The sequence below is a fragment of the Anomaloglossus baeobatrachus genome, chromosome 2 (genome assembly GCF_048569485.1).
Source record: "Anomaloglossus baeobatrachus isolate aAnoBae1 chromosome 2, aAnoBae1.hap1, whole genome shotgun sequence".
Lineage (NCBI taxonomy): Eukaryota > Metazoa > Chordata > Amphibia > Anura > Aromobatidae > Anomaloglossus > Anomaloglossus baeobatrachus.
Genome location: NC_134354.1, coordinates 1,645,977 through 1,673,927, shown reverse-complemented (window position 1 = coordinate 1,673,927; position 27,951 = coordinate 1,645,977). Strand labels below are relative to the sequence as shown.

The window sequence follows — 27,951 nt, the reverse complement described above, 5'->3', positions numbered from 1 at the left end:
ACACCACAATGGCCCCCCAAAATCACCGACACCACAGACAATGGCCCCCCAAAATCACCGACACCACAGACAACGGCCCCCAAAATCACCCGACACCATAGACAACGGCCCCCAAAATCACCCGACACCACAGACAATGGCCCCCCAAAATCACCCGACACCACAGACAACGGCCCCCCAAAATCACCCGACACCACAGACAACGGCCCCCCAAAATCACCCGACACCACAGACAATGTCCCTCCGAAATCACCCGACACCACAGACAACGGCTCTCCCCGAAATCACCCGACACCACAGACAACGGCCCCCAAAATCACCCGACACCACAATGGCCCCCCAAAATCACCGACACCACAGACAACGGCCCCCAAAATCACCCGACACCACAATGGCCCCCCAAAATCACCGACACCACAGACAATGGTGAAAAAAACAATCCCTTTAAAAATGTCTTATTTTATTAAATATGTCTTAAAAATTTCCCAAGTGATTCACCTATCTAGAAATTATCAAGGGCAATATAAATATACACCAGAGATGCCACCCCTATTCAGAGGAAATACAATCAAAAGCAGAAAAACAGGAGTATGGGATCCCAAATGGGATTAATCTGGCCCTATTATGGACCTACCACCTCACACCTTCCTACCGACGGAGGTAGAACCACCTTAACGTAACTGGGCGCCCCCGTTCCTCGGTGGCTATCCCTCACTTACCCTAATAAATTCCCTACAATATGAGGAGAAATGCCTGAGCAAGTTACCACTAATTATTGGTTGGACTCTTTACCCCACGATGGATCTTAAAGAGAGGGCAATTGTAGCTACACCCTGTTACTCATATCCATTTAATATGCTCTAAATCAGCTGGTCATTTATTTATATACAGAGATAAATCCCTAAACCAAACCCACTCAAGCAAATATGTTCGACTGTATATTCAGCAGTAGCGGGGCACTATGATACCCTGTTTAATATGCTCCAATTCAACCGGTCATTAATTCATATACAGGGATAACAGATACCATAACACCCTGTTATCCATGTCCAGTTAATATGCTCCAATTCAACCGGTCATCAATTCATATACAGGGATAACAGATACCATAACACCCTGTTATTCATGTCCAGTTAATATGCTCCAATTCAACTGGTCATTAATTCATATACAGGGATAACAGATACCATAACACCCTGTTATCCATGTCCAGTTAATATGCTCCAATTCAACCGGTCATCAATTCATATACAGGGATAACAGATACCATAACACCCTGTTATCCATGTCCAGTTGATATGCTCCAATTCAACTGGTCATCCGTTAATATATAGGGACAACAGGTACCACAGCACCCCACTATCTAGATCAGGTTGATATGCTCCAATTCAACCAGAAATTAGTTCATATACAGGGGCAAAAAGTCCAAATACCAAACTATCCTGATAAAAAGATACATTTAACTTGCATTCAGCAAATCCTAAACTCTGGAGCGATGCCAGTATGTACACTCATTCTGAATGAATAGATATCATTTTAAAGTTGATAAATTAACTTCCCTTTATCAAGTGCATCCGCACTGCCTCGACGCGTTTCTCCGCCCTCTAATCCGGTTCATCAGGAGGCCCAGGGAGACAGGGAACTATTCAATAGTGATGCATGTCTTCATATGGCAGCCATAAATAAATGACCAGCTGATTTAGAGCATACTTAAATGGATATGAGTAACAGGGTGTAGCTACAATTGCCCTCTCTTTAAGATCCATCGTGGGGTAAAGAGTCCAACCAATAATTAGTGGTAACTTGCTCAGGCATTTCTCCTCATATTGTAGGGAATTTATTAGGGTAAGTGAGGGATAGCCACCGAGGAACGGGGGCGCCCAGTTACGTTAAGGTGGTTCTACCTCCGTCGGTAGGAAGGTGTGAGGTGGTAGGTCCATAATAGGGCCAGATTAATCCCATTTGGGATCCCATACTCCCGTTTTTCTGCTTTTGATTGTATTTCCTCTGAATAGGGGTGGCATCTCTGGTGTATATTTATATTGCCCTTGATAATTTCTAGATAGGTGAATCACTTGGGAAATTTTTAAGACATATTGAATAAAATAAGACATTTTTAAAGGGATTGTTTTTTTCACTATATATGTACCTTTTGACTATCCTGGAATTATTTTGATTGTTGACCACAGACAATGGCCCCCCAAATCACCCGAAACCACAGACAACGGCCCCCAAAATTACCCGACACCACAGACAACGGCCCCCCAAAATCACCCGACACCACAGACAATGGCCCCCCAAAATCACCCAACACCACAGACAATGGCCCCCCAAAATCACCCGACACCACAAACAATGGCCCCCAAAATCACCCGAAACCACAGACAACGGCCCCCAAAATTACCCGACACCACAGACAACGGCCCCCCAAAATCACACCGACACCACAGACAATGGCCCCCCAAAATCACCCAACACCACAGACAATGGCCCCCCAAAATCACCCGACACCACAGACAATGGCCCCCAAAATCACCCAACACCACAGACAACGGCCCCCAAAATCACCCGACACCATAAACAACGGCCCCCAAAATCACCCAACACCACAATGGCCCCCCAAAATCACCGACACCACAGACAACGGCACTCCCCGAAATCACCTGACACCACAGACAACGGCCCCCCAAAATCACCCGACACCACAGACAACGGCCCCCCAAAATCACCCGACACCACAGACAACGGCCCCCAAAATCACCGGACACCACAATGGCCCCCCAAAATCACCCGACACCACAGACAACGGCCCCCCAAATCACCCGACACCACAGACAACGGCCCCCCGAAATCACCCGACACCACAATGACCCCCCAAATCACCCGACACCACAGACAATGGCCCCCAAAATCACCCGACACCACAGACAACGGCCCCCAAAATCACCGGACACCACAATGGCCCCCCAAAATCACCCGACACCACAGACAACGGCCCCCCAAATCACCCGACACCACAGCCAACGGCCCCCCGAAATCACCCGACACCACAATGACCCCCCAAATCACCCGACACCACAGACAATGGCCCCCAAAATCACCCGACACCACAGACAACGGCCCCCTAAATCACCCGACACCACAATGGCCCCCCAAAATCACCCGACACCACAGACAACGGCCCCCCAAATCACCCGACACCACAGACAACGGCCCCCGAAATCACCCGACACCACAATGACCCCCCAAATCACCCAACATCACAGACAATGGCCCCCCAAAATCACCGACACCACAGACAATGGTGAAAAAAACAATCCCTTTAAAAATGTCTTATTTTATTAAATATGTCTTAAAAATTTCCCAAGTGATTCACCTATCTAGAAATTATCAAGGGCAATATAAATATACACCAGAGATGCCACCCCTATTCAGAGGAAATACAATCAAAAGCAGAAAAACAGGAGTATGGGATCCCAAATGGGATTAATCTGGCCCTATTATGGACCTACCACCTCACACCTTCCTACCGACGGAGGTAGAACCACCTTAACGTAACTGGGCGCCCCCGTTCCTCGGTGGCTATCCCTCACTTACCCTAATAAATTCCCTACAATATGAGGAGAAATGCCTGAGCAAGTTACCACTAATTATTGGTTGGACTCTTTACCCCACGATGGATCTTAAAGAGAGGGCAATTGTAGCTACACCCTGTTACTCATATCCATTTAATATGCTCTAAATCAGCTGGTCATTTATTTATATACAGAGATAAATCCCTAAACCAAACCCACTCAAGCAAATATGTTCGACTGTATATTCAGCAGTAGCGGGGCACTATGATACCCTGTTTAATATGCTCCAATTCAACCGGTCATTAATTCATATACAGGGATAACAGATACCATAACACCCTGTTATCCATGTCCAGTTAATATGCTCCAATTCAACCGGTCATCAATTCATATACAGGGATAACAGATACCATAACACCCTGTTATTCATGTCCAGTTAATATGCTCCAATTCAACTGGTCATTAATTCATATACAGGGATAACAGATACCATAACACCCTGTTATCCATGTCCAGTTAATATGCTCCAATTCAACCGGTCATCAATTCATATACAGGGATAACAGATACCATAACACCCTGTTATCCATGTCCAGTTGATATGCTCCAATTCAACTGGTCATCCGTTAATATATAGGGACAACAGGTACCACAGCACCCCACTATCTAGATCAGGTTGATATGCTCCAATTCAACCAGAAATTAGTTCATATACAGGGGCAAAAAGTCCAAATACCAAACTATCCTGATAAAAAGATACATTTAACTTGCATTCAGCAAATCCTAAACTCTGGAGCGATGCCAGTATGTACACTCATTCTGAATGAATAGATATCATTTTAAAGTTGATAAATTAACTTCCCTTTATCAAGTGCATCCGCACTGCCTCGACGCGTTTCTCCGCCCTCTAATCCGGTTCATCAGGAGGCCCAGGGAGACAGGGAACTATTCAATAGTGATGCATGTCTTCATATGGCAGCCATAAATAAATGACCAGCTGATTTAGAGCATACTTAAATGGATATGAGTAACAGGGTGTAGCTACAATTGCCCTCTCTTTAAGATCCATCGTGGGGTAAAGAGTCCAACCAATAATTAGTGGTAACTTGCTCAGGCATTTCTCCTCATATTGTAGGGAATTTATTAGGGTAAGTGAGGGATAGCCACCGAGGAACGGGGGCGCCCAGTTACGTTAAGGTGGTTCTACCTCCGTCGGTAGGAAGGTGTGAGGTGGTAGGTCCATAATAGGGCCAGATTAATCCCATTTGGGATCCCATACTCCCGTTTTTCTGCTTTTGATTGTATTTCCTCTGAATAGGGGTGGCATCTCTGGTGTATATTTATATTGCCCTTGATAATTTCTAGATAGGTGAATCACTTGGGAAATTTTTAAGACATATTGAATAAAATAAGACATTTTTAAAGGGATTGTTTTTTTCACTATATATGTACCTTTTGACTATCCTGGAATTATTTTGATTGTTGACCACAGACAATGGCCCCCCAAATCACCCGAAACCACAGACAACGGCCCCCAAAATTACCCGACACCACAGACAACGGCCCCCCAAAATCACCCGACACCACAGACAATGGCCCCCCAAAATCACCCAACACCACAGACAATGGCCCCCCAAAATCACCCGACACCACAAACAATGGCCCCCAAAATCACCCGAAACCACAGACAACGGCCCCCAAAATTACCCGACACCACAGACAACGGCCCCCCAAAATCACACCGACACCACAGACAATGGCCCCCCAAAATCACCCAACACCACAGACAATGGCCCCCCAAAATCACCCGACACCACAGACAATGGCCCCCAAAATCACCCAACACCACAGACAACGGCCCCCAAAATCACCCGACACCATAAACAACGGCCCCCAAAATCACCCAACACCACAATGGCCCCCCAAAATCACCGACACCACAGACAACGGCACTCCCCGAAATCACCTGACACCACAGACAACGGCCCCCCAAAATCACCCGACACCACAGACAACGGCCCCCCAAAATCACCCGACACCACAGACAACGGCCCCCAAAATCACCGGACACCACAATGGCCCCCCAAAATCACCCGACACCACAGACAACGGCCCCCCAAATCACCCGACACCACAGACAACGGCCCCCCGAAATCACCCGACACCACAATGACCCCCCAAATCACCCGACACCACAGACAATGGCCCCCAAAATCACCCGACACCACAGACAACGGCCCCCAAAATCACCGGACACCACAATGGCCCCCCAAAATCACCCGACACCACAGACAACGGCCCCCCAAATCACCCGACACCACAGCCAACGGCCCCCCGAAATCACCCGACACCACAATGACCCCCCAAATCACCCGACACCACAGACAATGGCCCCCAAAATCACCCGACACCACAGACAACGGCCCCCTAAATCACCCGACACCACAATGGCCCCCCAAAATCACCCGACACCACAGACAACGGCCCCCCAAATCACCCGACACCACAGACAACGGCCCCCGAAATCACCCGACACCACAATGACCCCCCAAATCACCCAACATCACAGACAATGGCCCCCAAAATCACCCGACACCACAGACAACGGCCCCCAAAATCACCGGACACCACAATGGCCCCCCAAAATCACCTGACACCACAGACAACGGCCCCCCAAATCACCCGACACCACAGACAACGGCCCCCCGAAATCACCCGACACCACAATGACCCCCGAAATCACCCGACACCACAGACAACGGCCCCCAAAATCACCGGACACCACAATGGCCCCCCAAAATCACCCGACACCACAGACAACGGCCCCCCAAATCACCCGACACCACAGACAATGGCCCCCCAAAATCACCCGACACCACAGACAATGGCCCCCAAAATCACCCGAAACCACAGACAACGGCCCCCAAAATTACCCGACACCACAGACAACGGCCCCCCAAAATCACCCGACACCACAGACAATGGCCCCCCAAAATCACCCAACACCACAGACAATGGCCTCCCAAAATCACCCGACACCACAGACAATGGCCCCCAAAATTACCCGACACCACAGACAACGGCCCCCAAAATCACCCGACACCATAAACAACGGCCCCCAAAATCACCCAACACCACAATGGCCCCCCAAAATCACCGACACCACAGACAACGGCCCTCCCCGAAATCACCCGACACCACAGACAACGGCCCCCCAAAATCACCCGACACCACAGACAACGGCCCCCCAAAATCACCCGACACCACAGACAACGGCCCCCAAAATCACCGGACACCACAATGGCCCCCCAAAATAACCCGACACCACAGACAACGGCCCCCCGAAATCACCCGACACCACAATGACCCCCCCAAATCACCCGACAGCACAGACAATGGCCCCCAAAATCACCCGACACCACAGACAACGGCCCCCAAAATCACCCGACACCACAATGGCCCCCCAAAATCACCCGACACCACAGACAACGGCCCCCCAAATCACCCTACACCACAGACAACGGCCCCCCGAAATCACCCGACACCACAATGACCCCCCAAATCACCCGACACCACAGACAATGGCCCCCAAAATCACCCGACACCACAGACAACGGCCCCCAAAATCACCGGACACCACAATGGCCCCCCAAAATCACCCGACACCACAGACAACGGCCCCCCGAAATCACCCGACACCACAATGACCCCCCCAAATCACCCGACACCACAGACAACGGCCCCCAAAATTACCGGACACCACAATGGTCCCCCAAAATCACCCGACACCACTGACAACGGCCCCCCAAATCACCCGACACCACAGACAATGGCCCCCCAAAATCACCCGACACCACAGACAATGGCCCCCAAAATCACCCGAAACCACAGACAACGGCCCCCAAAATTACCCGACACCACAGACAACGGCCCCCCAAAATCACCTGACACCACAGACAATGGCCCCCCAAAATCACCCAACACCACAGACAATGGCCCCCCAAAATCACCCGACACCACAGACAATGGCCCCCAAAATCACCTGACACCACAGACAACGGCCCCCAAAATCACCCGACACCATAAACAACGGCCCCCAAAATCACCCAACACCACAATGGCCCCCCAAAATCACCGACACCACAGACAACGGCCCTCCCCGAAATCACCCGACACCACAGACAACGGCCCCCCAAAATCACCCGACACCACAGACAACGGCCCCCCAAAATCACCCGACACCACAGACAACGGCCTCCAAAATCACCGGACACCACAATGGCCCCCCAAAATCACCCGACACCACAGACAACGGCCCCCCAAATCACCCGACACCACAGACAACGGCCCCCCGAAATCACCCGACACCACAATGACCCCCCAAATCACCCGACACCACAGACAATGGCCCCCAAAATCACCCGACACCACAGACAACGGCCCCCAAAATCACCGGACACCACAATGGCCCCCCAAAATCACCCGACACCACAGACAACGGCCCCCCAAATCACCCGACACCACAGACAACGGCCCCCCGAAATCACCCGACACCACAATGACCCCCCAAATCACCCGACACCACAGACAATGGCCCCCAAAATCACCCGACACCACAGACAACGGCCCCCAAAATCACCCGACACCACAATGGCCCCCCAAAATCACCCGACACCACAGACAACGGCCCCCCAAATCACTCGACACCACAGACAACGGCCCCCCGAAATCACCCGACACCACAATGACCCCCCAAATCACCCGACACCACAGACAATGGCCCCCAAAATCACCCGACACCACAGACAACGGCCCCCAAAACACCGGACACCACAATGGCCCCCCAAAATCACCCGACACCACAGACAACGGCCCCCCAAATCACTCGACACCACAGACAACGGCCCCCCGAAATCACCCGACACCACAATGACCCCCCAAATCACCCGACACCACAGACAATGGCCCCCAAAATCACCCGACACCACAGACAACGGCCCCCTCGAAATCACCCGATACCACAAACAACGGCCCCCCAAAATCACCCGATACCACAGACAATGACCCCCGAAATCACCCGACACCACAATGTCCCCCCCCCCCCGAAAACACCCAATACCACAGACAATGTCCCCAGAAATTACCCGACACCACAGACAACGGCCCCCCGAAATCACCCGATACCACAATGTCCCCCCCCAAAATCACCGACACCACAGACAACGGCCCCCTCGAAATCACCCGATACCACAAACAATGACCCCCCGAATTCACCCGATACCACAGACAATGACCCCCCGAAAACACCCAACACCACAATGTCCCCCCCCCCAAATCACTCGACACCACAGACATCGGCCCCCCCCCAAAATCATCCGACACCACAATGTCCCCCGAAATCACCCGACACCACAGACATCGGCCCCCAAAATCATCTGACACCACAATGTCCCCCTGAAATCACCCGACACCACAGACAATCTCCCCCCGAAGTCACCCGACACCACAGGCACACGGGGTCCTTCGGTATCTCACAACATGGAATACAGGTATCAACAGAGGGAGAGATGGGTGTACAATCCAAAGAACATTTATTCCATGCAATCCAGAAGGTCCATAAAATAATCTACCACACAGAGGGTAAAATCATCCAGTTATGAGATAAATGTCCCGAGGATCAGTCAAAATCGTCCAGCATTCCTTTTCCAGGCTAATCGAGGTTCCTCAATGGCTCTCTGGGGTGCTGCCTGTAGCCGCAGGTTCTCCCGCAGAGGATGAATCTTCCTGCTTGACTCTTCTCCTTTTCAGATAGAGCACCACGTCTAATATACAAACCTACACAAAATTATACACAACACTCAATATCACACCATCACAACCTCTCCCTCCTTCTTAATAAGTGAGTGCTCCATGAGGTCTACACCAACCTCTGGCCACCTCACTTAAGTCCATGTTGGGTTGGAAAGACAAGCTTCCCTTTGTGTCCTTCACTCAAACTGTGTTCCCTGCACCCACAAATCGGCATTGTAGATCTTCCACATCATTTCCTAGGAGAATATCTGCAGGCAGGCTGCTCATCACCCCACCCATTACTTGACCCCAAAGCCAAAGTCGAGATCTACTGTCGCCTTTGGGAAATTTCTCCTTTGGCCTCCAGCCAATTCAATAACAATCCCTGGTCCATGATGTATCGCCTAAAGCGGGCTTTACACGCTACGACATCGCTAATGCGGAGTCATTGGGGTCACGGAATTCGTGACGCACATCCGGCCGCATTAGCGATGCCGTTGCGTGTGACATCGATTAGCGATTTTGCATCGTTGCAAAACAGTGAAAAATCGCTAATCGGCGACACGGGGGTCCATTCCCAATTATCGTTACTTCAGCAGTAACGAGGTTGTTCCTCGTTCCTGCGGCATCACACATCGCTGCGTGTGACGCCGCAGGAGCGAGGAACGTCTCCCTACCTGCCTCCCGGCCGCTATGCGGAAGGAAGGAGGTGGGCGGGATGTTACGTCCCGCTCATCTCCGCCCCTCCGCTGCGATTGGGCGGCGGTTAAGTGACGTCGCTGTGACGCCGCACGGACCGCCCCCTTAGAAAGGAGGCGGTTCGCCGGTCACAGCGACGTCGCCGGACAGGTAAGTATGTGTGACGGCTCTGGGCGATGTTGTGCGCCACGGGCAGCGATATGCCCGTGTCGCGCAACAGATGGGGGCGGGTACGCACACTAGCGATATCGGGACCGATATCGCAGTGTGTAAAGTAGCCTTAAGACCGAACGGCCCGGGGATCAGCCATTGTGAGACATACCCCAGAGTCACAAAATCCAATGACTGTCCATCCAGCACAACCTCCTATAAGTGCTTACTTAGATGGTAACAGGAACTCGGGGCTGTGGCTCGCACCCCATAAACCCCTAGCGGCCGACCATGAGTGTCTAAGCCATTAGGCAAGTCAACTTGAAGGGGTGAGAACTCTTCCACCCTTGTATTTGGCTGTAGAGAATGAACAGGTCGATTTGGTGCAAGGTCATTCCTCAATCGACCAGCAGGGCAAGTGTCTTGCAAATGCCCAGGCTGCCCACATCGATAACATCTCCTCTGCGTCGTACTCCTTACAATGTGCATTCTGGAGAAGGCAGTAGGAGAACCTGGTGACAAAGACTGGAGGCCATAGCCTCCAACAGGGGCATCTATGGTGCAGGGGTCAGCGGTACACTCCAGTGGAGGTGGTTGTACTTCTTCCTCAGACGGGATGGAATGCACAATAAGCAACAAACGAGGTGGAGGTGCGTGGGGGTCCCTCCGATTCCTTGCGGGACAACTGGATTGCAGGTGCCCAGATTGTCTGCACCCATAACATCTCTCTGTGTTTCCCACAGGGCGTGGTCGGAATTGTTGGGTCCCAGGTTATGAGCCATTGTTGTTATCGGCCTGCGGCTGGGTGGAGGGGCAGTATTAACCTGAGGGGGCCGGGGCGCAGGAGCAGGCTGTGGCTTATTGTCCAGAAGACTCCTCCATTGTAGTCGGATAGTAAGGGTCTCATCAGCCAGGGCTGCAGCTCTATCCAAGGTGCACGGCGTGCGCTCTCTAACCCATTCCTGTATTTTGGAGGGACACTTATAAATAAATTGTTCTATGAGAAATACCTGTATAACGTCTTCCACAGTGAAGGCATTTTCAACTTCCAGCCATTTCCGACATGCCTGGGACATCTTATGGGCATACATCCTAAACGATCCCCCTGTGGTGCATGGGAGGTCTCGGAACTGCGCTCTGTGAGTCTGAGGTGATGGCATGGTAATCCAGGATAGTCCGTTTTACAATGTTGTAATCCCGGTTCTGCTGTGAGTCAATGGTGTGATAAGCCTCTGCCAGGCCTCCGTTCATGAGTCCCACTAACAAACGCCTCCAGCCAGAGTGGGGAACCTCCATCACCGCACACTGCTGCTCAAACAACTTGAAGAAGCCCTCCACATCTCCGGAAGCCTCATCAAATGGCTTGAAGTCCGCCTGGGTAATCCGTACAGGCTCCCGAATTGCTGGGTTTACACTCATATTACTCCCTCTGCCGCTCTCCATTGCTTCTTGTCTCCTCTGTGCTCGGTGAGCAGCCTCCTCCTTATACTCCTGAGATACACCTGGGCCCAGAACCGCCACCTGGACAGACATAAGATATGGATGATCTCTTTATACATCAGATAGAGGCCTCCTGGACAGACTGAAGATATGAGTGAACTCCTGATACATCAGATACAGGCTGCCTGGACAGACTGAAGATATGGGTGCACTCTTTATACATCAGATACAGGCCTCCAGGAGAGACTGAAGATATGGGTGCACTCCTTGTACATCAGATACAGGCCGCCTGGACAGACTGAAGATATAGTTGCACTCTTTATATATCAGATACAGGCCGCCTGTATAGGCTGAAGATATGGATGGTCTCTTAATACATCAGATACAGGACGCCTGGACAGACTGAAGACATTTTTGATCTCTTTATACATCAAACACAGGCCGCCTGGACAGAATGAAGATATGGATGAACTCCTTACACATCAGATACAGGCTGCCTGGACAGACTGAGGATATGGGTGCACTCTTTATACATCAGATACAGGCCTCCTTGAGAGACTGAAAATATGGATGAACTCCTTGTACATCAGATACAGGCCGCCTGGACAGACTGAAGATATAGGTGCACTCTTTATACGTCAGATGTCTTTGTTCTTAAAAAAATGCTACAGAGTGATCATGGGAGATTATAATTATCTAAATTTTGTTGGTAATCTCTGTCAGGGGAAAAGTAAAGCTGGGTTCACACATAGCGACAGCGACAACGACGTCGCTGTTACGTCACCATTTTTTGTGACGTAACAGCGACCTTGTAAGTCGTTATGATCGCTGCTTAGCTGTCAAACACAGCGACGCAGCAGCGATCATAACGATGCTGTGCTACATGTGCAGAGAGCAGGGAGCCCCTGCTCTCCTTGCTACAGTATACATCGGGTTAATTACCCGATGTGTATTGCAGCTACATGTGCAGAGAGCAGGAGCCGCGCACACTGCTTAACGCTTGCTCCCTGCACTCCTAGCTACAGTACACATCGGGTTAATTACCCGATGTGTACTGCAGCTACATGTGCACAGAGCAAGGAACCGCACATACTGCTTAGCGCTGGCTTCCTGCTCTCCTAGCTACAGTACACATAGGGTTAATTACCCGATGTGTACTGCAGCTACATGTGCAGGGAGCTGCGCACACTGCTTAGCGCTGGCTCCCTGCTTTCCTAGCTACAGTATACATCGGGTTAATTACCCATTGTGTACTGCAGCTACATGTGCAGAGAGCAGGGAGCTGCACATACTGCTTAGCGCTGGCTCCCTGCTCTCCTAGCTACAGTACACATAGGGTTAATTACCCGATGTGTACTGCAGCTACATGTGCAGAGAGCAGGGAACCGCATATACTGCTTAGCGCTGGCTCCCTGCTCTCCTAGCTACAGTATACATCGGGTTAATTACCCGATGTGTACTGCAGCTACATGTGCAGAGAGAAGGGAGCCGCACATACTGCTTAGCACTGGCTCCCTGCTCTCCTAGCTACAGTACACATAGGGTTAATTACACGATGTGTACTGCAGCTACATGTGCAGAGAGCAGGAGCCGGCACTGACAGCTGAGAGCGGCGGACGCTGGTAACGAAGGTAAATATCGGGTAACCAGGTAAAGGGCTTCCCTTGGTTACCCGATGTTTACGCTGGTTACAGCTTTCCGCAGCTGCCAGATGCCGGCTCCTGCTCCCTGCTCTCTTCATTTCGTCGCTCTCTCGCTGTCACACACAGCGATGTGTGCGTCACAGCGGGAGAGCGACGACCAAAAAATGAAGCTGGACATTCAGCAACGACCGGCGACCTCACAGCAGGGGCCAGGTCGTTGCTGGATGCCACACACAGCGACAGCGACGGGACGTCGCTGCAACGTCACAGAAAATGGTGACGTAGCAGCGACGTCGTTGTCGCTGTGTGTGACACCACCTTTACAGGTCCAGAAAATTCTTATCTTCTCTTGCTGATAACTTTATCTTTCAAACAGTAGAAGAGAGATCAAGAGGATCTGCCATCTTGGCCCTAATTCTTACCAGCAGGGAGAAAATGGTTGAGGAGGTAAAGGGGGCTGGGTATTTAAAAGGCAGCGATCATGCTATCCCCTAATTTTGTATTACAAGAGGAAGAAGATCTGCGACCATTCAGACTTTAAGGTTGGATTTCAGAAAGTCAGATTTTTCTGGAGTCAGAAAGAGGGTAGAAAAGGTTGAATGGTCAGATGTAAAGGACAGAAATGTCCAAGAAGGATGGGAGATTTTAGTAAATGAAATTCTCACTGCACAGTAACAATCCCTAAAAGAAGGAAGAATATGAGGCATTTAAGGAGACCAGGATGACTGAGCACAGAACTGAAACACCTGTTTAAAAGGAAGAAAGAAATGTTTATCAAATGGAAAGAGGGCACATATCTAAAGAAGAATATAATGCCGTCTGCAGGGGCTGCGGGGCATTCGGTAACTATAGCTAGCAGTGAAGTGAGGCTGCAGGGGAGACTTAAGAGCAAGAAAAAAGGATTTGGGGGAATGTCAGTAGTATAAGCAAAGTAAAGGACGTTACAGGATTCTTACAGGAAAGTATATGTAACGTAACATCATCTGATCTTCACTGAATAAAAAAATCCAGGATATCTATTCGTAGAGAGATAGTGAGGGAAGACTGAGCTAATGAAGGAATAGAAGAATCCAGGAGATCTATACACAGAGAGATAGCGAGGGAAGACTGAGTTAATGAAGGAATAGAAGAATCCAGGAGATCTATACACAGAGAGATAGTGAGGGAAGACTGAGCTAATGAAGGAATAGAAGAATCCAGGAGATCTATACACAGAGAGATAGTGAGGGAAGACTGAGCTAATGAAGGAATAGAAGAATCCAGGAGATCTATACACAGAGATAGTGAGGGAAGACTGAGCTAATGAAGGAATAGAAGAATCCAGGATATCTATACACAGAGAGATAGTGAGGGAAGACTGAGCTAATGAAGGAATAGAAGAATCCAGGAGATCTATACACAGATAGTGAGGGAAGACTGAGCTAATGAAGGAATAGAGGAATCCAGGAGATCTATACACAGAGAGATAGTGAGGGAAGACTGAGCTAATGAAGGAATAGAAGAATCCAGGAGATCTATAGACAGAGAGATAGTGAGGGAAGACTGAGCTAATGAAGGAATAAAAGAATCCAGGAGATCTATACACAGAGAGATAGTGAGGGAAGACTGATCTAATGAAGGAATAGAAGAATCCAGGAGATCTATACACAGACATAGTGAGGGAAGACTGAGCTAATGAAGGAATAGAAGAATCCAGGAGATCTATACACAGAGAGATAGTGAGGGAAGACTGAGCTAATGAAGGAATAGAGGAATCCAGGAGATCTATACACAGAGAGATAGTGAGGGAAGACTGAGCTAATGAAGAATAGAAGAATCCAGGAGTTCTATATACAGAGAGATAGTGAGGGAAGACTGAGCTAATGAAGGAATAGAAGAATCCAGAAGATCTATACACAGAGAGATAGTGAGGGAAGACTGAGCTAATGAAGGAATAGAAGAATCCAGGAGATCTATACACAGAGAGATAGTGAGGGAAGACTCAGCTAATGAAGAATAAAAGAATCCAGGAGATCTATACACAGACAGATAGTGAGGGAAGACTCAGCTAATGAAGAATAAAATAATCCAGGAGATCTATACACAGAGAGATAGCGAGGGAAGACTGAGCTAATGAAGGAATAGAAGAATCCAGGAGATCTATACACAGAGACATAGTGAGGGAAGACTGAGCTAATGAAGGAATAGAAGAATCCAGGAGATCTATACACAGAGAGATAGTGAGGGAAGACTGAGCTAATGAAGGAATAGAAGAATCCAGGAGATCTATACACAGAGAGATAGTGAGGGAAGACTGAGCTAATGAAGGAATAGAAGAATCCAGGAGATCTATACACAGAGAGATAGTGAGGGAAGACTGAGCTAATGAAGGAAAAGAAGAATCCAGGGGATCTATACACAGAGAGATAGTGAGGGAAGACTGAGCTAATGAAGGAATAGAAGAATCCAGGAGATCTATACACAGAGAGATAGTGAGGGAAGACTGAGCTAATGAAGGAATAGAAGAATCCAGGAGATCTATACACAGAGAGATAGTGAGGGAAGACTGAGCTAATGAAGGAATAGAAGAATCCAGGAGATCTATACACAGAGAGATAGTGAGGGAAGACTGAGCTAATGAAGGAATAGAAGAATCCAGGAGATCTATACACAGAGAGATAGTGAGGGAAGACTGAGCTAATGAAGGAATAGAAGAATCCAGGAGATCTATACACAGAGAGATAGTGAGGGAAGACTGAGCTAATGAAGGAACAGACGAATCCAGGAGATCTATACACAGAGAGATAGTGAGGGAATACTGAGCTAATGAAGAAATAGAAGAATCCAGGAGATCTATACACAGAGAGATAGTGAGGGAAGACTGAGCTAATGAAGGAATAGAAGAATCCAGGAGATCTATACACAGAGGGATTGTGAGGGAAGACTGAGCTAATGCAAGAATAGAAGAATCCAGGAGATCTATATGCAGAGAGATAGTGAGGGAAGACTGAGCTAATGAAGGAATAGAAGAATCCAGGAGATCTATACACAGAGAGATAGTGAGGGAAGACTGAGCTAATGCAAGAATAGAAGAATCCAGGAGATCTATATGCAGAGAGATAGTGAGGGAAGACTGAGCTAATGAAGGAATAGAAGAATCCAGGAGATCTATACACAGAGGGATTGTGAGGGAAGACTGAGCTAATGCAAGAATAGAAGAATCCAGGAGATCTATATGCAGAGAGATAGTGAGGGAAGACTGAGATAATGAAGGAATAGAAGAATCCAGGAGATCTATACACAGAGAGATAGTGAGGGAATACTGAGCTAATGAAGAATAGAAGAATCCAGGAGATCTATACACAGAGAGATAGTGAGGGAACACTGAGCTAATGAAGAATAGAAGAATCCAGGAGATCTATACACAGAGAGATAGTGAGGGAAGACTGAGCTAATGAAGGAATAGAAGAATCCAGGAGATCTATACACAGAGAGATAGTGAGGGAAGACTGAGCTAATGAAGAAAAAGAAGAATCCAGGAGATCTATACACAGAGAGATAGTGAGGGAAGACTGAGCTAATGAAGGAATAGAAGAATCCAGGAGATCTATACACAGAGAGATAGTGAGGGAAGACTGAGCTAATGAAGGAATAGAAGAATCCAGGAGATCTATACACAGAGAGATAGTGAGGGAATACTGAGCTAATGAACATATAGAAGAATCCAGGAGATCTATACACAGAGAGATAGTGAGGGAACACTGAGCTAATGAAGAATAGAAGAATCCAGGAGATCTATACACAGAGAGATAGTGAGGGAAGACTGAGCTAATGAAGGAATAGGAGAATCCAGGAGATCTATACACAGAGAGATAGTGAGGGAAGACTCAGCTAATGAAGAATGAAATAATCCAGGAGATCTATACACAGAGAGATAGTGAGGGAAGACTCAGCTAATGAAGGAATAGAAGAATCCAGGAGATCTATACACCGAGAGATAGTGAGGGAAGACTGAGCTAATGAAGAAAAAGAAGAATCCAGGAGATCTATACACAGAGAGATAGTGAGGGAAGACTGAGCTAATGAAGGAATAGAAGAATCCAGGAGATCTATACACAGAGAGATAGTGAGGGAAGACTGAGCTAATGAAGTAATAGAAGAATCCAGGAGATCTATACACAGAGAGATAGTGAGGGAAGACTGAGCTAATGAACGTATAGAAGAATCCAGGAGATCTACACACAGAGAGATAGTGAGGGAAGACTGAGCTAATGAAGGAACAGAATAATCCATGAAGTCTATACACAGAGAGATAGTGAGGGAAGACTGAGCTAATGAGGAATAGAAGAATCCAGGAGATCTATACACAGAGAGATAGTGAGGGAAGACTGAGCTAATGAAGGCATAGAAAAATCCAGATGATCTACAAACAGAGAGATAGTGAGGGAATATTTAGCTAACAAATTATTTCAAGTCTTTAGGTTCCAGGGGACTGAAGGAGAAAGCAGAGGAAATTACAGAACCACTAGCCAGAATCTTTGAAAATTCTTGGAAAACTCTCAGAAGACTGGCTATAATTCCCATACCGGCATCCCCCCACTGTCCTGTCCCCTCCTCGGGCGCTCCAAACTACAGTGCTGTCCTTCGGTGGCTGCCCCATCTCTAGTTCATCCTGCTGTATCACGGGACCTGTGATAGCACAGGTCTTCTAGGAATGCGCTAGGGTGCGAGCGGACACGCCCTTTTTCTTAAAGGGCCAGTACTACCTCACCCAAAAGTGACCTCTCAGCTCGGCTGAGAGGCTGCAGGTATTTAAGTAACTTTCCCCTTAAGGCAGGTGCCCGAGGAACGAGTTCCTAACAATTCTAGTTCTCAGGTCCCATTGTGCTGCTGCTGCTGTCAGTGTTGTATACTGCTGCTGATTTGTATCTGTGTTTCAGTGCCTTACAAGTTTGCTGCTGCTGTAACCATCCATGCCGACCAGCTACCAAAATACCCGCTGCCACAAGTATCCATATCGGCCGCTGCTACCACATCCATCCATGCAACCGAATCTTCGACACCGGCTGCTGTTGCTACTACAACCAGAGACTGTATTGTATCCGTGGCGCCAGCTGCCGAGGTACCACTGATCCCCTGGGGCTGCCCTCTGCCGGCTGCTTACCAATGTGTGTATCTATTGCTTCATCCGGTGGCTTTAGTCAAGACTCGGCGGCCGTTCCAGTTCGCTCCTCCATGCAAGTGATCTGTACCTGCGGTCCAGTGGACCCACTAAATCCGTGCTCGCCCTTCCAGCATAACACTGAAGAAGGGTAAATGTCATCCCTATATTCAGACAAAGGAAAGAAGATGGAGCCAGGAAATTACAGGCAGTGAACCTGACTTGTGTACCAGGAAAGATCTTTGGGAGGAACAGAACTAAGCAACAGTGTGTATGAAAAAAACGGGTATAATGATAGAACACAGATTGCAAATGAGTCACCAGTGTGATGCAGCAGCAAAAATGGCAAACAGGTCTGGGATGTAAGAGAAGCCCCGAGTCTGGATCACGTGAAGTCATTATCCCGTCTACTCCTCTGTGGTCAGACCTCATCTGGAATACTGGGTCCAGTTCTAACATAAAAAAACTGGATCAAGTTCAGAGAAGAGTGAACAGAATGGTGACCGGACTGCAAACTGTCCTAGGAAGAACGGTTACAGGATCTGGGAAGGTTTACATTGCAAAAAGAAGACTGCGAGGAGACTTCTTAGCCATCTACAAATATCTGGAGGGCTGTAACACTGTAGAGGGATCCGTTTAAATCTCATTTCCACATGGAAACATGAGAAGCAATGCGATGGAAATGAATCGGGAGACACAGATTACATATTTCAAAAAACTTGTTGACAGTGACGGTGAATAATGAATATAACAGGCGGCCAAGGAAGGTGGTGAGGTCTCCTTCATTGAAGGTCTTCAGACAGAGGCTGGACAGACATCTGTGTGCAATGACAGAGTGACTCCTGCTCTGAGCCGGGGGCCAGACACCACCACCCTGGAGGTCCCTTCCAACTCTACCATTCTATCATTCTGCCTCACCATACGTCCCCCCACCATACATACATCCCCTCAGGATACATCTACCCCACAATACATACACCATACATCTCTACACCGTATGTACACCATACATTCCCCCACTGTACATCCCTGGACCATACATGCACGAAACATACCCCACCATACGTCCCCGCACCATACATACACGATACATCCCCCCACCATACATACATCCCCTCAGGATACATCTACCCCACAATACATACGCCATACATCTCTGCACTGTACAGTTAGGTCCAGAAATATTTGGACAGTGACACAAGTTTTGTTATTTTAGCTGTTTACAAAAACATGTTCAGAAATACAATTATATATATAATATGGGCTGAAAGTGCACACTCCCAGCTGCAATATGAGAGTTTTCACATCCAAATCGGAGAAAGGGTTTAGGAATCATAGCTCTGTAATGCATAGCCTCCTCTTTTTCAAGGGACCAAAAGTAATTGGACAAGGGACTCTAAGGGCTGCAATTAACTCTGAAGGCGTCTCCCTCGTTAACCTGTAATCAATGAAGTAGTTAAAAGGTCTGGGGTTGATTACAGGTGTGTGGTTTTGCATTTGGAAGCTGTTGCTGTGACCAGACAACATGCGGTCTAAGGAACTCTCAATTGAGGTGAAGCAGAACATCCTGAGGCTGAAAAAAAAGAAAAAATCCATCAGAGAGATAGCAGACATGCTTGGAGTAGCAAAATCAACAGTCGGGTACATTCTGAGAAAAAAGGAATTGACTGGTGAGCTTGGGAACTCAAAAAGGCCTGGGCGTCCACGGATGACAACAGTGGTGGATGATCGCCGCATACTTTCTTTGGTGAAGAAGAACCCGTTCACAACATCAACTGAAGTCCAGAACACTCTCAGTGAAGTAGGTGTATCTGTCTCTAAGTCACCAGTAAAGAGAAGACTCCATGAAAGTAAATACAAAGGGTTCACATCTAGATGCAAACCATTCATCAATTCCAAAAATAGACAGGCCAGAGTTACATTTGCTGAAAAACACCTCATGAAGCCAGCTCAGTTCTGGAAAAGTATTCTATGGACAGATGAGACAAAGATCAACCTGTACCAGAATGATGGGAAGAAAAAAGACTGGAGAAGAAAGGGAACGGCACATGATCCAAGGCACACCACATCCTCTGTAAAACATGGTGGAGGCAACGTGATGGCATGGGCATGCATGGCTTTCAATGGCACTGGGTCACTTGTGTTTATTGATGACATAACAGCAGACAAGAGTAGCCGGATGAATTCTGAAGTGTACCGGGATATACTTTCAGCCCAGATTCAGCCAAATGCCGCAAAGTTGATCGGACGGCGCTTCATAGTACAGATGGATAATGACCCCAAGCATACAGCCAAAGCTACCCAGGAGTTCATGAGTGCAAAAAAGTGGAACATTCTGCAATGGCCAAGTCAATCACCAGATCTTAACCCAATTGAGCATGCATTTCACTTGCTCAAATCCAGACTTAAGACGGAAAGACCCACAAATAAGCAAGACCTGAAGGCTGCGGCTGTAAAGGCCTGGCAAAGCATTAAGAAGGAGGAAACCCAGCGTTTGGTGATGTCCATGGGTTCCAGACTTAAGGCAGTGAGTGCCTCCAAAGGATTCGCAACAAAATATTGAAAATAAAAATATTTTGTTTGGGTTTGGTCTATTTGTCCAATTACTTTTGACCTCCTAAAATGTGGAGTGTTTGTAAAGAAATGTGACAATTCCTACAATTTCTATCAGATATTTTTGTTCAAACCTTCAAATTAAACGTTACAATCTGCACTTGAATTCTGTTGTAGAGGTTTCATTTCAAATCCAATGTGGTGGCATGCAGAGCCCAACTCGCCAAAATTGTGTCACTGGCCAAAGATTTCTGGACCTAACTGTATGTACACCATACATTCCCCCACTGTACATCCCCGCATCATACATGCAAGATACATACCCCACCATACGTCCCCCCACCATACATACACGATACATCCCCCAACTATACAGACACTATGCATTCTCACAACCATATATTCCCTTACCATACATGTACCCCCCCACCTTACACAGGCCATACATCCCCCCACCATACATCCCCCCACCATACATACATCCCCTCAGGATACATCTACCCCACAATACATACACCATACATCTCTGCACCGTATGTACACCATACATTCCCCCACTGTACATCCCCGCACCATACATGCACGAAACATACCCCACCATACATCCCCACACCGTACATACATCCCCTCAGGATACATCTACCCCACAATACATACATCATACATCTCTGCACCGTATGTACACCATACATTCCCCCACTGTACATCCCCGCATCATACATGCAAGATACATACCCCACCATACGTCCCCACACCGTACATACATCCCCTCAGGATACATCTACCCCACAATACATACATCATACATCTCTGCACCGTATGTACACCATACATTCCCCCACTGTACATCCCCGCATCATACATGCAAGATACATACCCCACCATACGTCCCCACACCGTACATACATCCCCTCAGGATACATCTACCCCACAATACATACATCATACATCTCTGCACCGTATGTACACCATACATTCCCCCACTGTACATCCCCGCACCATACATGCACAAAACATACCCCACCATACGTCCCCGCACCATACATACATACATCCCCTCAGGATACATCTACCCCACAATACATACATCATACATCTCTGCACCGTATGTACACCATACATTCCCCCACTGTACATCCCTGCATCATACATGCAAGATACATACCCCACCATACGTCCCCGCACCATACATACATACATCCCCTCAGGATAGATCTACCCCACAATACATACACCATACATCTCTGCACCGTATGTACACCATACATTCCCCCACTGTACATCCCCGCATCATACATGCACGAAACATACCCCACCATACGTCCCCGCACCATACATACACGATACATCCCCCAACTATACAGACACTATGTATTCTCACAACCATATATTCCCTTACCATACATGTACCCCCCCACCTTACACAGGCTATACATCCCCCCACCATACATACATCCCCTCAGGATACATCTACCCCGCAAAACATACGCCATACATCTCTGCACTGTATGTACACCATACATTCCCCATTGTACATCCCCGCATCATACATGCACGAAACATACCCCACCATACGTCCCCGCATCATACATACACAATACTTCCCCCCACCATACATACATACCCTCAGGATACATCTACCCCGCAATACATATGCCATACATCTCCGCACCGTATGTACACCATACATTCCCCCACTGTACATCCCCGCACCATACATGCACGAAACATACCCCACCATACATCCCCGCACCATACATACATGATACATCCCACAACTATACATACACTATGCATTCTCACAACCATATATTCACTTACCATACATGTACCCCCCCACCTTACACAGTCCATACATCTCCCCACCATACATCCCCCCACCATAAATCCCCCACCGTACATACACCATACGTTCTCCCATCATACATCCCACCCCACCATACTGTACATACAGCATACATTCTCCCCTCATAGATCCCCTCTCCATATATCCCACACCATACATACACCATACATTCTCCCTCCATATATCCCCCATCATATAACCCCCACCATACATACACCATACATTCTCCCATCATACATCCCCCCCACCATACATACAGCATACATTCTTCCATCATAGATCCCCTCACCATGCAACCCCCTCCATACATACACCACACATACACCATATATACCCCCACCATACATTCTCCCCATACATCCCCCCACTATACATAGACCAAACATTTTCCTACCATACATCCCCCTCACCATTCATCTACCTCACTATACATACACCCCACCATACATTCTCCCTCCATATATACCCCCACCATACATTCTCCCCATACATCCCCCCACCATACATACACCAAACATTTTCCTACCATACATCCCCCTCACCATTCATCTACCTCACTATACATACACCCCACCATACATTCTCCCTCCTTATATCCCCCACCATACATTCTCCCATCATACATCCCCCCACCACAGCATACATTCTCCCATCATAGATCCCCTCACCATACAACCCCCTCCATACATACACCATACATCCTCCTACCATTCATCTACCTCACTATACATACACTCCACCATACATTCTCTCACCATACATCTCCTCACTATTCATCTACCTCACTCTACATATGTACACCCGCCCTACTATGTATCCGTCATCTTGTTATAATTGAAGTCAATTTTTACTGTCTATTTCCATATGCAGGTCCTGCTTTGTGATTGACTGCTGTCAGTAATGTCCGGACCCCCGGAGGCAGAATTTTTTTTAGTCAGGAGGCGGGATTTAGAGCGTCTGACCACTGAAGTGATGCAGATGAAAGAGTTTCTGCCCCAGATTCTGAGTCAAGATGTGCTGGAGAGTGTACAGCGACTAGAGGTGGTCGAAAGTGGTGAGTGTACTCGGTCTCTGAGTGTTGTATGTACACACTGTCTACTACACACACTCCCAACCACACACACACACACACCAGCACTCCACACACACGCCACCCCTCCACACATACACTGGCCCTCTACACACACACACACACTGCACTTCCACACACACACACACACACATCGGCCCTCCTCACACACACACCGGCCCTCGACACACACACACACACACACCACACTTACACACACACACACCAGCGCTCCAACACACACCGCACTTACAGACACACACCGCACTTACACACACACACACAGACACACAAACACCGGCCCTCCTCACACATACACTGTCCCTACACACACACAAGCAAACTGGCCCTCCACACACATACACCAGCACCACTCACACACCGCTCCTCCATACACACACAACACACCGCCCCTCGACACACTCACACACCGCTTCTCCATACACACACAACACACCGCCCTGCCACACACACACCACCCCTCCACACACACACACCCACTCACACACTGCCCCTCCATACACACACAACACACCGCCCTGCCACACACACACCGCCCCTCCACACACACCCACTCACACACCGCCCCTCCATACACACACAACACACCGCCCTGCCACACACACACCGCCCCTCCATACACACACAACCACTCACACACCGCCCTTCCATACACACACAACACACCGCCCTGCCACACACACCGGCCCTCCACACACACACCGGTTCTCCACACCGCACACACACACACACACACACACACACACACACACACACACACACTGGTCTTCCTCCTTCCCCCCCAGCTGTCATGCGGTGTTCAGCTTTGCAATCGCTAGGTGTCATGGTGGCGTCAGACTCTATTCACACCACAGAGTCTGACACACAACCTGTTGTCTCTTAGTTGCTTAGCCTGACTCGGGCGTCAGCTGTTTTAGCTTCACTGCTCTCCAGTCCAGCAGGATTTAATTCCTGCTGGCTTTGGGAACTGCTGTTAGGAGCTCAGGCTCCTTTGATCACTCACAGCCGCCTTCACTGTTTATAAGGTACTGGATGCGGTTGCCCGTCGCCAAATATAATTCAGCGTTGCTGCAGCGATTACCGGTCCCATTGTAGTGATCCAGTGCCTGGTGATCTGCTTTCCTGTGTGTTGTGGAAAGATCCTTGTTGATAGCTTATTTCCTCCCTGTGTTTTATTTCCTCCTGAGCACTTATTGTCTCTCCCCTGTGTCTGATTGCAGTGTGCTTGTGTTTTGTTTTTGTCCCCTGTCGGTGGTATTTGTGGGGTTTGCTTCTCTGGTCCTGGCCCTCTCCTGGGGTGGGGGAGAGGGGGTGTTAGTTCAGAGTTCAAACAGGAATTAGGGTCTCGCTGGCGGTCCAAACCTTGCTACCATCAAGCCTACCCTGTGATAAGGGACAGCGCAGGGTCCCTAGTCTGAGGGTAGGTTTAGAGGTCCTTGCTCCAGTTACCCCTACACTCCCGTGATATTATATTTGGCACACCTCATATTTTCCTTATGGATCCTGTTACCGGTTTTGCAAAACAGATTGCAGGGCACTGCGGCCGATGCCGCTGCCCCTGACTGCTGAGCCCCTCGCTATATCCTCCCATGGTCACCTCTCCCTTCTCCCCACTGTGCAATGCCCCCTGCTGCCCCCCTTCCATGCTGGGACCTCCCCCAGGTCATATAAACAGCTGCCGGAGTCCCTCCTTTCTCTTACCACAATCTGCCCTCAGGGTGAGCATCACCGATGGACCCCCTGGAAGCAGCGGTAAGAGAAAGGATCGGACGGGAGGGAGCCGAATGGCTTGCCTCCCTTGTGGGCACCAGCTCCCTCCTGCCGGTTCCCAGCAGCGGTGGGCCCAGGTCTTCCAGACCCTCCCGTCCACCGCAGCGTCTAAGCCCCACTACAGACCTCAGGCGCAGAAGGTCCGGTCCTCTCTCACCTCCTGCTCCCGACCCGAACCCCCGATTCCCCTGATAGCGCGGTCGCCATAGCCACAGCCACGCCGCACACCTCCCCCTTCGTAAAGCAGGCATGGTGACGCGGCCCCCATGTGACTCACTGTTGCGTGCGGAGGCCGCGTCACATCCTGTACCCATGGCCGCCGTGTCACTTCCTGTGACGTGGCGACCATGTGACCACTCGTCTCTTCCGGTTTTCGAATCCACGACCGGAAGTTAGCCCCTTCACGTGTTCAGTTAATCTCCGCCCCCTGCCGTTGGCAGGTCGCGGCGATCCGCTCACATATCAGCTGTTTAACAGCTGACATGTGCGCCTGCATGTTACAGGTGGAATCGCTTCCACCTGCAACTTGTAACCGCTTACATCTCACTGCCAAAGTCTGGCAGTGAGATGTATATGCGCGCGGCAATTACTTTCACTTACCGCCGCCCCCACCGGAAGTCACGTGCGTGATCACATGACTTTCGGTCGTTGCCATGGTAGCACAGGGTCATGTGATGACGCCTGTAGCTATCATGAGTCACTTGCTGTCAGTGCTGGCATAATGCCAGCATTGAGAGTAAAGCAGTGTTTCTTTGTCGCTCCATTGGGAGACCCAGACAATTGGGTGTATAGGCTATGCCTCCGGAGGCTGCACAAAGTATTACACTAAAAGTGTAAAGCCCCTCCCCTTCTGCCTATACACCCCCCGTGCTCCCACGGGCTCCTCAGTTTTTTGCTTTGTGCGAAGGAGGCAGACATGCACAGCACAGCTCCACAGATTAGTCAGCAGCAGCTGCTGACTATGTCGGATGGAAGAAAAGTGGGCCCATATAGGGCCCCCAGCATGCTCCCTTCTCACCCCACTCTTGTCGGCGGTGTTGTTAAGGTTGAGGTATCCATGGCGGGTACGAAGGCTGGAGCCCACATGCTGTTTTCCTTCCCCATCCCCCTTAGGGCTCTGGGTGAAGTGGGATCCTATCGGTCTCCAGGCACTGAGACCGTGCTCCATCCACAACTCCTGGGAGCCTGCTGGATAGGAGCTGAGTATCGTTCAGGGACATGGCCCTGCTACTTGGAGGTACTCTGTGTCCCTGTGGGGACCGCGCACAGCAACACTCCAGCATTGCTGGGTGTGCTAGTGCACCGGGGACCGCGGCGCTGACCGGGTTAATGTGCCATTACACACTCAGCGTCGCTGAGTGTGTTTATGTAGGGGGACTACCGCACTACCGCCGCCATGTTTTAACACTGCGGCGCGGCTGGGACTTGTACTGCGCCGGGGACTTCCGCGCGGCCGCGCTTTTATGGCAGCCGCGCTTATTACTTGAGTCCCCGGCTTGTACGGCCTAGTGTTTCCTCCTCCCGCCCACAGCCCTGACAGGCAGGGGTAGGGCGGGACGCTGTACAGACGTGCAGCAGTGAGGGCTGGAGCATGCTTTGCATACTCCACCCCCCTCACTGTGCACTGTGAGGCACCAGTTCCCGCACTTTCTGGGTCACGCCCACGGCTCCCTCATCTCCTCAGGACGCCGGCAGCCATTCCTGTCAGCTCCTCGGACGCTGCAGAGGGGGACAAATTCTGGGAGACCCAGGCAGGGATTATGGTGGCCTCACAACCGTTTTAATCGGGTGGTAAGCAGCACCTGTGGTGCTAGCCCCAGTGTGCAGAAGTGTACTTATATGTTTATGATATTTCTTCGTCGCTCTATTGGGAGACCCAGACGATTGGGTGTATAGCACTGCCTCCGGAGGTCACACAAAGCAATTACACTAAAAAGTGTAAGGCCCCTCCCCTTCTGGCTATACACCCCCAGTGGGATCACTGGCTCACCAGTTTTCTGCTTTGTGCGAAGGAGGTCAGACATCCACGCATAGCTCCACTGTTTGTAGTCAGCAGTAGCTGCTGGCTATATCGGATGGAAGAAAAGAGGGCCCATATGGGGCCCCCAGCATGCTCCCTTCTCACCCGCGGTGGTGCTTGTAAGGTTGAGGTACCTATTGCTGGTACAGAGGCTGGAGCCCACATGCTGTTTTCCTTCCACATCCCCTGGAGGGCTCTGTGGAAGTGGGATCTTGCCGGCCCCCAAGCCCTGGGG

At 49.3% G+C, this 27,951-nt stretch overlaps 1 protein-coding gene across 1 annotated transcript in view; it reads left to right on the top strand.

The window, feature by feature from the left end:
- The window catches only part of HSF2BP (heat shock transcription factor 2 binding protein), a 168,049-nt gene that overhangs the window by 4,718 nt on the left and 135,380 nt on the right, over nt 1–27,951 (top strand). The window contains exon 2 of the mRNA XM_075334815.1: nt 23,707–23,890. Coding sequence (XP_075190930.1) covers nt 23,737–23,890 — 154 coding nt within the window. The 5' untranslated portion in view covers nt 23,707–23,736. The remainder of the gene's footprint in view (nt 1–23,706; nt 23,891–27,951) is intronic.